The sequence below is a fragment of the Saimiri boliviensis genome, chromosome 1, assembly GCF_048565385.1.
Source record: "Saimiri boliviensis isolate mSaiBol1 chromosome 1, mSaiBol1.pri, whole genome shotgun sequence".
Taxonomy (NCBI): Eukaryota; Metazoa; Chordata; class Mammalia; order Primates; family Cebidae; genus Saimiri; species Saimiri boliviensis.
In genome coordinates, this window is record NC_133449.1 from 53,243,709 (window position 1) to 53,255,697 (window position 11,989).

Consider the following 11,989-nt stretch of genomic DNA (forward strand, 5'->3'; position numbering starts at 1 on the left):
AATGAGAAAAGCAGGCGACAAAAGGGGGAAAAAGCCAAGTTCCTCAACTCGAAGAATGCCTCGGGTCGCCTCGAAATCATCTACGCCGAGTTAAAAATCCGGGGCTAGCTCCGCAGAAAAGCTGAGACCCGGGTGCGAGGCCTGGGGTGGGAAGGGGGGCTGTGAATAACCCGCCACGAATACTGGGTTTCTTAGGAACCAGCCTGCAGCCGCCCAGTGAACCCGGAGTCGGAGGACAACACTGCCAACTCAGCTCCCCAGGCCCCTTGCCCCACTGCCAGAGAAAGCTGACCGATTTCCAAGTAGGAAAGCGAGACCCCCCCCAAAGCGGGCACAAATCCAAGTTTCCTTCGGTGCAGGCAAAGAATTCTGGAGGCCAAGGAAGATCCCAGAGATGGACTCCAAAACCTCAACCCGCAAGAAGGGAGTAGTTAAAGGAACTTTTCTTTCATCCAGGCACTGGCCAGCGCAGCCTCGCGCTCGGCCTCCAGAGAGTAGTTCAACTCAGCAAACAAGTTCTGCTCGGGATCGGCACAGGAGGTCCCATCCCCCACCCCATGGCCGAGCCCGGGGGCTCATCCTGCGGGCCGCGGCCTCCCACCCTCTACTGCGCGCCCGACGGGCACTCACGGTGCGCGCTCCTCCGGGAGACAGGGGTCCGTTGGAGAGGTACGGGCTACTCAGGTCCGGGATCATCAGGAAGGGGTACCCAGGGTAGGGGGGTCCTTTAAAGAACGCGCCGTCCTGGGGCCTTCTCACTGCGAACAAGACCAAGGCGAGGTGAGGCCCGGGCCTCCGGGACAGCGCCACCGCAGGGGGCTCGGGACCGAAGCCTGGGACCCGAGCGCCCCCTCCCCACGCGCCCCATGGGGGCTGCCGCCAAGAGAGGCGGAGGGCAAGGGTTCGTCCACCAGTGCGAGGGGCTCCGTGGGTCGACTGGGCTGAGCCGCGGAGCGCAGCGGTGATCGAGAGTGGGGGTTGTCCCGGCGGGCACGTACCTTCGGCGAAATAGTCCCGCGGCTTCTGGAAAGTGTCCCGGGCGGGCTGCGGGCGCCTCTCCGCCTGCGGAGGAGACACAAAGGCGAAAGCGGGTGAGCGGACGCGGGTCAGGGATCTCCCGGGGCCGGCCGCGGAGCCTCCTCACCTCCGAGTCCGAGCTGCTGCTCTGGTTCTCCGACTCGTTGACCAGGGACGACTTGACCTCGTCTAGGTCCCGCTGCGCCGAGGCGCTGTCGCTGCTCGGCTCCTGCTCCTCGCCCCCCTCGTCCTGGAAGGGGATCAGCTCGTCGTTCGCCCCGAGGTCGTCCCCTCCGCCCGCCGCCCCAGCGCTGGAGCCGCCGCCTCCCCCGCCGCCGCCGCCGAGCTGGGGCATGGTGGGGCCGCGGGCCGGGGCCGCCGATCTCGGAGCCCCTAGCCGCCCGCGCCCTGCCCGGCCCGGCCCGGGGCCCCTCCCGCCCGCTCGCCGGCCGGCTGCGCTAGCCGCCGCAACAAAGTTTGACAGGGCGTAGCCCCGCGGTAAGCGGACCCGGCGCGGCGGGGCCGGGGCGCGGGCGGCTCGGCTCGGGCCCCTCCGGCAGCGCCGAGCCTAGGGCTCCCCAACTCGCCGCCGCCGCCGCCTGCTCCGCCGGGGCGTCCCAGCCCCTGGCCCGCCGGGGAGGGGCGAGTGGGGAGGGAGGGAGGGACCGCCGGGCTGGGCAGGGGGGCCGGAGGGAGGAGCCCCGGCTGCAAGCTGACACCCGCGCGCCTCGCGGAACCCGGAGGGCTGCGGCGCGCGCGCGCACACACACACACACACACGCGCACTCACACTCATACTCACGTTCACACTCGCACCTTCCGGGGACTGCGGCCCCCTGCAGCGTGCATCACTCCCAACCCCAAACTCGCCCTGATCCCCCTCCTGCGCCCCACACAGCACCCTCGGCGGCCCTCCCCCGGGCCTCCCTTGAGTCCTGGAAGTCTTGCCCCCACCCCTCCGCATCCACTAACTTTCTCCCAAAGAACCCGGAGAACTCCGCGCAGGTTCACACCCCCTCCCGCAGTATCGGCGCGGGCGGCACTGCCCCCTACGGGAAAGCCTCGGACGCACAGACTGGCCGCGGGGCCCTCCCCCTGCCTGGAGTTCCTCCGAGCACGCTAGCTCGATGCGCGGGGCAGGAGTCTGGGGGCATTTATGGCACCCCGGAAAACGCCCGGCGGATTTCCGCGCCTTTTTCCTGTGGGGTTCCAATGCCACCCCCAGCCCTGGTTTTCGACCTTATCCAGGTGTACAGATTTCTCCGCTGAAATCTTGAAGATCCTCTTTTCTTCATTGTTTGGGACTAGGTCCTAAATCGAATAATCGAGATCTTGGGTTCAGAAAGAATTTGGATTTGGTTCATTGTGAGGGAAAATTGCCGGTCCAGTGACCTCGGAAGCCATTCACAAAGCTGCCTGGGTAGCCAATGAACACGAGAAAAATGCCCAACCAGCCTCATACCTAAGTAATGCCTGTGGTGAGAGCGCTATGGCCCACACCTGGAGTCCCAGCTACTCCGGAGGCTGAGGTGGGAGGATCGCTCGAGCCCAGGAGTTTGAGACCAGCCTAGACAACATAGCAAGACCTGGTCACAAAAAAAAAAAAAAAAAAAAAAAAAAAAAAAAAAAAAAATTTAAATAAAGAAATGCCTATTACAGTGATATTAAAATATCATCCCTCTCCAACCTGTGCGGGAAAGTTTAAAGAAATGAATATCTTTTGTTATACATCATGGGGAACTATTAAAGCATAAATTTTGAAAACAGCTTGGAAGGCAGTATGGGACTGTGCAAAACTATTTTCCGCACAACTGGCAGAAGAGTTTCTACAGAGGTGCCTGCACATATGGGCAAAGCCACGTATGCTAGGTTCAAAGCATCAGAGAGCTTGGTAACATGCATTCTTCATCTTCCTTTTTTTTTCCGAGACGGAGTTTCGCTCTTGTTGCTCAGGCTGGAGTGCAGTGGCGCAGTCTCGGTTCACTGTAACCTCCGCCTCCTGGGTTCAAGCAATTCTCCTGCCTCAGCCTCCCGAGTAGCTAGGATTACAGGCGTGTGCCACCACGCCCAAATAATTTAGTATTTTTAGTAGAGACGGGGGTTTCTCCATGTTGGTCAGGTTGGTCTTGAATTCCCTACCTCAGGTGATCCGCCCACCTCAGCCTCCCAACGTGCTGGGATTACAGGCGTGAGCCACCATGCCCGGCCCCATTCTTCATCTTTGTTTACAGTGACAGTCTATGCAGCTGCCAGCTCTATGCACTGCCCACCCGAATACACACACACACACACACACACACACACACACACATACACACGGTCCTTAATTGATTTTTGGAGGAACATCTTTAAATGAAACTTTATATATGACACTCATTATTTTATTTTCATATTTTTAAAAATTACACACATTTATTTCTGCATTAAAAAAATCTGAGAAGACGCAAATTATTATCAATGACTATTTCTGGGAAGGGGTAAGTGAAAGGAGATAGTTTTCTGCTTTCTATGTACTTTACAACAAGCTGATATGCCTTGTCTAATTTTTTACACAATACATGATTACAGTCTTATAAAACGTTTTCAAATAACGGATGTATCTTGAGCAGTATCAAGGAACAAGTAAAAGTTCCTCTTTCAGGACACAGGACCCTTCTAGTTAACCACTTTGTTAACTGCCTCTGGCTAACCACTGTTACTAGTTTGGAATACAACCTTACAGACACTTTCCTAGGCAGTTATGGACATATATAAACATATTTATAGATATTCTTTTTTTTTTTTTTTTTTTTTTTTTTGAGACGGAGTTTCACTCTTGTTACCCAGGCTGGAGTGCAATGGCGCGATCTCGGCTCACCGCAACCTCCGCCTCCTGGGTTCAGGCAGTTCTCCTGCCTCAGCCTCCTGAGTAGCTGGGATTACAGGCACGTGCCACCATGCCCAGCTAATTTTTTGTATTTTTAGTAGAGACGGGGTTTCACCATGTTGACCAGGATAGTCTTGATCTCCTGACCTTGTGATCCACCCACCTCGGCCTCCCAAAGTGCTGGGATTACAGGCGTGAGCCACCGCGCCCCGCACTATTTACAGATATTCTGATTTACACAAATAAAAACATACTCCGTATGATCGTGTGATATTTTTATAGGATTTAAAAGTCAGGCGAATTTTCATGTTTATGGTCCATAAACATATGAAAAATCTATTCGATTAGTTTCCTACTGCTACTGTCACAAATCACCAAAAAGTTGATGTCTTAAAGCAGGCGTCCCCAAACTACGGCCCGCGGGCCGCATGCGGCCCCCTGAGGCCACTTATCCGGCCCCCCGCCGCACTTCAGGAAGGGGCACCTCTTTCATTGGTGGTCAGTGAGAGGAGCGCAGTATGTGGCGGCCCTCCAACGGTCTGAGGGACAGTGAACTGGCCTCCTGTGTAAAAAGTCTGGGGACGCCTGTCTTAAAGCAACAGAAGTTTATCCTCTCACAATTGTGGAAGACAGAGTCCACTGTCAGTTTCACTGAGTGGTGTTGACAGGGCCATGCTCCCTCTGGAGGCTGGGAAGAGAATCTACCCTTGCCCCTTGCAGCTTCCGGGGCTGAAGGCATTCCTAAACTTATGACCCTATCACTCCCACCCTTGCGTCTGTAATCATGTTGCCTTCTCCTTTTTTTGGTCTATGACAAATCTCCTTCTGCCCCCTTCTTGTAAGAAATGATACTTGCTATGGCCTTTAAGGACCACTTGGATAACCTGCCCGTGTCAAAATCCTTAACTTCACATCTGTAAAAGAATCTTTTCCTTAAACATTCACAGGTTCCAGGGATTAGGTCATAGATGTAGCTTTGGGAGTGAGCCATTATCAGCCTACCACACCTACAAATCAAAAATGCAAATGGAGCCGGGCGCGGTGGCTCAAGCCTGTAATCCCAGCACTTTGGGAGGCCGAGGCGGGTGGATCACGAGGTCGAGAGATCGAGACCATCCTGGTCAACATGGTGAAACCCCGTCTCTACCAAAAATACAAAAAATTAGCTGGGCATGGTGGTGCGTGCCTGTAATCCCAGCTACTCAGGAGGCTGAGGCAGGAGAATTGCCTGACCCCAGGAGGCGGAGGTTGCGGTGAGCCGAGATCGCGCCATTGCACTCCAGCCTGGGTAACAAGAGCGAAACTCCGTCTCAAAAAAAAAAAAAAAAAAAAAAAAAAAAAAAAAAAAAAATGCAAATGGAAGCAGCATAGAGATAACGAGTTTTCATCGATCAGATTGGCAAAGGAAGGAAAGAATGGTAACACCCAGGATTGGCCACTGTGCTAAGAAGCACATGGATGCTGGGTGTGCCGTTGTGTAACAGTTCTAAAGAGAAGTTTGGCGATACCTGTGAAATACCTTTAAAAGTGTGAACTCTTTGACTCATCCATGTACTTCTAGGATTTCATCTGAAGGAAACAATTAGGTACCCAAATAAACTTGTAGAAGTGTGTTCATCACAGTGAAAAATCTAGAAACGATCTCAGTGTCCTCCTATAGGGAATTATGAAGTAAAATCATTGTGCATTCATGTAATGGAATGTTATGACATTGTGGAAATATGTTTGTCGATGTAGATGGAGGCTCATAATGCTAAGCAAAAGTAGCAAATTAAAATTAGCATGTAGACTTCCATTTCCCATTCTAATGGGGTATTGATGTCAGACTGACACTTTCTTTTCTTTTTTTTTTTTTTTTGAGACGGAGTTTCGCTCTTGTTACCCAGGCTGGAGTGCAATGGCGCGATCTCGGCTCACCGCAACCTCTGCCTCCTGGGTTCAGGCAACTCTCCTGCCTCAGCCTCCTGAGTAGCTGGGATTACAGGCACGCGCCACCATGCCCAGCTAATTTTTTTTTTTGTATTTTTAGTAGAGACGGGGTTTCACCATGTTGACCAGGATGGTCTCGATCTTTTGACCTCGTGATCCACCCGCCTCAGCCTCCCAAAGTGCTGGGATTACAGGCTTGAGCCACCGCACCCGGCTCCAGACTGACACTTTCATCAAGAACAACTATAAAGTCTGGATAAAATATCAAAACAACAACAAAACTCAACGGGTTTAAAGGCATCACTATAAACCAAGTCAGCCAGGACTTGGAGTCAAAACACCAGGAATTCATTTAAGTAAGTTTATATTTACTGCTGTTTCATCCCCTCAGAGAACTGGTGATTTGTGATTTGCAGTGCCAAGTACAGAGGCCAAACAGGTATACCTGTTCTATCTAGAGCAGATATACCACAGCTTGCTGCCTGTTTTGTCTCAGCTAAGACTTTTTTTTGTTTTTACTTTTTTTTTTTTTTTTTTTTTTGAGGCGGAGTTTCACTCTTGTTACCCAGGCTAGAGTGCAATGGCACAATCTCGGCTCACCGCAACCTCCGCCTCCTGGGTTCAGGCAATTCTCCTGCCTCAGCCTCCTGAGTAGCTGGGATTACAGGCACGTGCCACCATGCCCAGCTAATGTTTTGTATTTTTAGTAGAGACGGGGTTTCACCATATTGACCAGGATGGTCTCGATCTCTTGACCTTGTGATCCACCCGCCTCAGCCTCCCAAAGTGCTGGGATTACAGGCTTGAGCCACGGCACCCGGCTGTTTTTACATTTTTAAGTGGTTGAAAAAGATAATAAGGATAATATTTGTGACACATGAAAATTATATGAAATTCAAATATCAGTGTTGATAAAGTTTTATTGGAACATAGCCATACTCGTTAGCTTATACATTGCCAATGACTGCTTTCACACAACAATTATAGAGTTTAGGACATGTATTGCTTAACAATAGGGATGCATTCTGAGAAATAGGCAATTTTATTGCTGTGTGAACATGTGGAGTATACTTACACAAACCTAGATGGTATAGCGTACTACACACTTAGGGTATATGGTATAGCCTGTTGCTCCATATGAACAGGCTACAAACCTGTTCAGCATGTTACTGTACTGAATGCTGCATATAACTGTAATACATTGGTAAGTATTTGTGTATCCAAACATATGTAGAGATAGAAAAGGTACAGTAAAAATATAGTATTATAATTTTATGGGACCCCATCATGTATGCAATCCCTCGTCGACCAAAACTTCATTGTATGGTGTCTGACTGTAGTTGCAACAGGGATAGTGTATGCCCTCATCATTTCATACTGCTGCTCAGTACACCACAAATCACAGTGACACAGTGTTTTGAGTGCCATTTGTATCTCTGTACTGTGACATTTATTTTACATTTTTATTACCAGTGCAGATACATTATGTCAAAACAGAAAAGAAGCGAAAAGTAGATGTATTAGTCCACTTTCACACTGCTATAAAGAACTACCTGAGGCTGGCTTGAGGCGGTGGCTCACACCTGTAATCCCAGCACTTTGGGAGACTGAGGCAGGCAGATTTTGAGGTCAGGAGTTCAAGACCAATCTAACCAACATGGTGAAACCCCATCTCTACTAAAAATACAAAAATTAGGCCAGGTGCAGTGGCTCATGCCTGTAATCCCAGTACTTTAGGAGGTGGAGGCGGGCGGATCACAGGGTCAGAAGTTCGAGACCAGCCTGACCAACATCGAGAAACCCCATCTCTACTAAAAATACGGAATTAGCTGGGCGTGGTGGCACATGCGTGTAGTCTCAGCTACTAGGGAGGCTGAGGCAGGAGAATCACTTGAATCTGGGAGGTGGAGGTTGCAGTGAGCCAAAGATTGCACCACTGCCCTCCAGCCTGGGCAACAGAGCAAGGCTAATCTCAAAACAAAAAAAAAATACAAAAATACAAAAATTAGCTGGGCATGGTGGTACACACCTGTAATTCCAGCTTCTCGGGAGGCTGAGGCAGGAGAATCACTTGAACCTGGGAGGAGAGGTTGAAGTGAGCTGAGATTGCACCACTGCACTCCAGCCTGGGCAACAGAGCAGATTCTGTCAAAAAAAAAAAAAAAAAAAAAAAAAAAAACTACCTGAGACTGGGAAATTTGTTAAGAAAAGAAGTTTAATTGACTCACAGTTCCACAGGCTTAACAGGAAGCATGACTGGAAAGCCTCAGGAAACTTACAATAGGTGAAGGGGAAGCAAATGCCTTCTTCACATGGTGGCAGGAGAGAGAGACAGAGGGGAAGCAGCATACATTTTCAAATAATCGGATCTTGCAAGAACTCTACCATGAGTACAGCAGAAAGGAATGTCCCCTGCCCTGTGATTCAATCACCTCCACCAGGCCCTTCCTTCAACTCATGGGGATTACAATTCAACATGAGATTTGGGTGGAGACAGAATTATGTTTTATTTTATTTTATATATATATTTTTTTGAGACTGAGTTTCACTTTTGTTGCCCATGCTGGTGTGCAATGGTGAGATCTCGGCTCACCACAATCTCCGCTTCCCGGGTTCAAGCAATTCTCCTGCCTCAGCCTCCTGAGTAGCTGGGATTATAGGTATGCGCCGTCACGCCCAACTAATTTTGTATTTTTAGTAAAGATGGAGTTTCTCCATGTTGGTCAGGCTGGTCTCCATCTCCCGACCTCAGGTGATCCTCCTGCCTCAGCATCCCAAAGTGCTGGGATTACAGGTGTGAGCCACAGCCCCCGGCCTGAATTTTATGCTTTTAAGGTACAGCGAATTATGGATTATTTTATTAGCAATTTAGGTGACAAAGCATTGTGTTTAGTATGCAACAACAGCAGCGATGCTAAGAGGATATATGTCAACATTACGAGAGTAAGCACTCATCAACAATTTCCCAACGGAGAGAAAAGGAATGATCAGAAAAATTAGAAAACTGAAATCAGAATATCTCATCACAGCAAAATTTCTTCACAAAGTAAGTGTCCTAGAGGCTCATTTGCTGGTCAAGCAAGGAGAGCTATTTGCTGATGGTAGCCACAGAAATAGGTCCAGAGAAAATAAACTTGCCTTTTACCATTGCTAAAAGAGTTTAGGACATCAAAAATAACATTAATAGTCAACGGGGACTAGGCACAGTGACTTACTGGTAATTCCAGCACTTTGGAAGGCCGAGGCAGGTGTATCACCTGAGGTCAGGAGTTTCAGACCAGCCTGAACAACATGGCAAAACCCTGCCTCTACTTAAAATACAAAAATTAGGCCGGGCGCGGTGGCTCAAGCCTGTAATCCCAGCACTTTGGGAGGCCGAGGCGGGAGGATCACGAGGTAGAGAGATCGAGACCATCCTGGTCGACATAGTGAAACCCCGTCTCTACTAAAAATACAAAAAACTAGCTGGGCGTGGTGGCGCGTGCCTGTAATCCCAGCTACTTAGGAGGCTGAGGCAGGAGAATTGCCTGAGCCCAGGAGGCGGAGGTTGCAGTGAGCCGAGATTGTGCCATTGCACTCCAGCCTGGGTAATAAGAGCGAAACTCCGTCTCAAAAAAAAAAAAAAATACAAAAATTAGCTGGGCATGGTGGCACACCCCTGCAATCCCAGCTACTCCGGAGGCTGAGGCAGGATAATCACTTGAACCCAGAAGGTGGAGGTTGCAGTGAGCGGAGATCGTGCCACTGCACTCCAGCCTGGATAATGGAGTGAGACTCCATCTCAAAAAAATAAAATTAAATTAAATACATGACAACAATAGCACAAAAGACAGAGGGGGGATATAGAATTGAACCAAACTAGGATTGTCTGAGACGTGAAAATAGGAATTTAAAGTATACTCTAGTAGGCTGGGCATGGTGGCTCACACCTATAATCCCAGCACTTTGGGAGGCCAAGGTGTGGTGGATCACTTGAGGTCAGGAGTTCAAGACCAGCCTGGCCAAACTGGCAAAACCCTGTATCTACTAAAAATACAAAATTATCTGGGAGTGGTGGTGCATGCCTGTAATCTCAGCTACTAGGAAGGCTGTGGAAGGGGAATGCTTGAACCCAGGAGGCAGAGATTGCAGTGAGTTGAGATTGTACCACTGCACTTCAGCCTGGGAGAAAGAGCAAGACTCTGTCTCAAAAAATAAATAAATATATAAATAAATAAGGTACACTCTAGTAAGTCAAGAATGCCTGTGGTCATCCCTAGAATAACACTTACTGAATAATTAAAGAATGTATTACTGGTTGGGTGTGGTGGCTTACACGTGTAATCCCAGCACTTTGGGCAGCCTAGGCAGGCAGATCACCTGAGGCCAGGAGTTCGAGATCAACCTGATCAACATGGTGAAACACCTTCTCTATTAAAAATACAAAAGTTAGCAGGGTGTGGTAGCACACGCCTGTAGTCCTAGCTACTCTGGAGGCTGAGGTAGGAGAATCACTTGAACCCAGGAGGCAGAGGTTGCAGCGAGCTGAGATTGTGCCACCGCACTCCAGCCTAGGTGACAAAGGAAGGCTTCATGTCAAAAAAAAAAAAAAAAAAAAAAAAAAAAAAATTACTAACAAACTAATGAGCAAGAAAGGAGAAAGGAGGCAAAAATTAAAGAACAAATGGGTTCTCTATATTATATTCAAACTATATTAAGATGATGAAGTCAAAATTTCAGTAATTATTTTAAATGTATACGATCTAACCACTCCAAATTTAAAGACAAGATTTTTAGAGCATATTTTTAAAAAGCAACTCTCTGCAGCTTTAAAAAGTTACACCGGAGGGCCGGGCACGGTGGCTCACGCCTGTAATCCCAGCACTTTGGAAGACCGAGGCGGGTGGATCACGAGGTCAAGAGATCGAGACCATCCTGGTCAACATGGTGAAACCCCGTCTCTACTAAAAATACAAAACATTAGCTGGGCATGGTGGCGCGTGCCTGTAATCCCAGCTACTCAGGAGGCTGAGGCAGGAGAATTGCCCAAACCCAGGAGGCGGAGGTTGCGACGAGCCTAGATTGTGCCATTGCACTCCAGCCTGGGTAACAAGAGCGAAACTCCGTCTCAAAAAAAAAAAAAAAAAAAAAGTTACACCGTTTAGGTCATGACAAAGCAGGTTGAAAGTAAAAAGAGAGAGAAGGATAAACATAAAAATGTTAACCTAAAGAAAGCAGATTAGGCTGAGTGTGGTGACTCATATCTATAGTCCCAGCACTTTGGGAGGCTGAGGTAGGTGAAATCAAGAGATGCCATCCTGGCCAAAATGGTGAAACCCCATCTCTACTAAATATACAAAAGTTAGCTGTGCGTGGTGACATGTGCCTGTAGTCCCAGCTACTTGGGAGGCTGAGGCAGGAGAATCGCTTGAACCCGGGAGATGGAGGTTGCAGTGAGCTGAGATGGAGCCACTACACTCCAGCCTGGCAACACAGCAAGACTATGTCTCAAAAAAAAAAAAAAAAAGAAAAAATTACGTGGGCACAGTGGTACATGTCTGTAATCCCAGCTACTCAGGAGGCTGAGGCAGGAGAATCACTTGAAACCAGGAGGCAGCAAGATTCCGCCATTGCATTCCAGATTCCAGCCTGGGCAACAGCGCAATACTCTGTCTTCATCGGGGAAAAAAAAAAAAGCTGATTTGTCTATACTAATATTAGACAAAGTAGGTTTTAAAACACAAATATAGCCGGGCGCGGTGGCTCAAGCCTGTAATCCCAGCACTTTGGGAGGCTGAGGCGGGTGGATCATGAGGTCAAGAGATCGAGACCATCCTGGTCAACATGGTGAAACCCCGTCTCTACTAAAAAATACAAAAAATTAGCTGGGCATGGTGGCGCGTGCCTGTAATCCCAGCTACTCAGGAGGCTGAGGCAGGAGAATTGCCTGAACCCAGGAGGCGGAGGTTGCGGTGAGCCGAGATCATGCCATTGCGCTCCAGCCTGGGTAACAAGAGCAAAACTCCGTCTCACAAAAAACAAACAAACAAACAAAAAAACACAAATATTAGTAGAGATAAGTGGGACATTTCATAATGACAAAAGAGGAAGATAAAGTAACTCAAAATTCGCATTTACCTTATAACATAGCTTCAAAAATATGTGTAAAAACAGAACTAAAAGGAGAAATAGATAAAA

At 48.9% G+C, this 11,989-nt stretch overlaps 1 protein-coding gene across 2 annotated transcripts in view; it reads right to left on the bottom strand.

The window, feature by feature from the left end:
* TCF7L1 (transcription factor 7 like 1) overlaps nt 1–1,664 on the bottom strand; it is a 181,602-nt gene extending 179,938 nt beyond the window's left edge. The window contains exons 1-3 of one of the 2 annotated variants that reach the window (XM_039477072.2): nt 1,145–1,664; nt 999–1,062; nt 631–758 (exon numbers count right to left, since the gene is read on the bottom strand). In XM_039477072.2, the coding sequence (XP_039333006.1) occupies nt 631–758; nt 999–1,062; nt 1,145–1,372 (420 nt within the window). In that variant the 5' untranslated portion in view covers nt 1,373–1,664. The remainder of the gene's footprint in view (nt 1–630; nt 759–998; nt 1,063–1,144) is intronic. The other variant, XM_039477088.2, reaches the window with a different exon arrangement.
* Between the last annotated feature and the right edge of the window lie 10,325 nt (nt 1,665–11,989).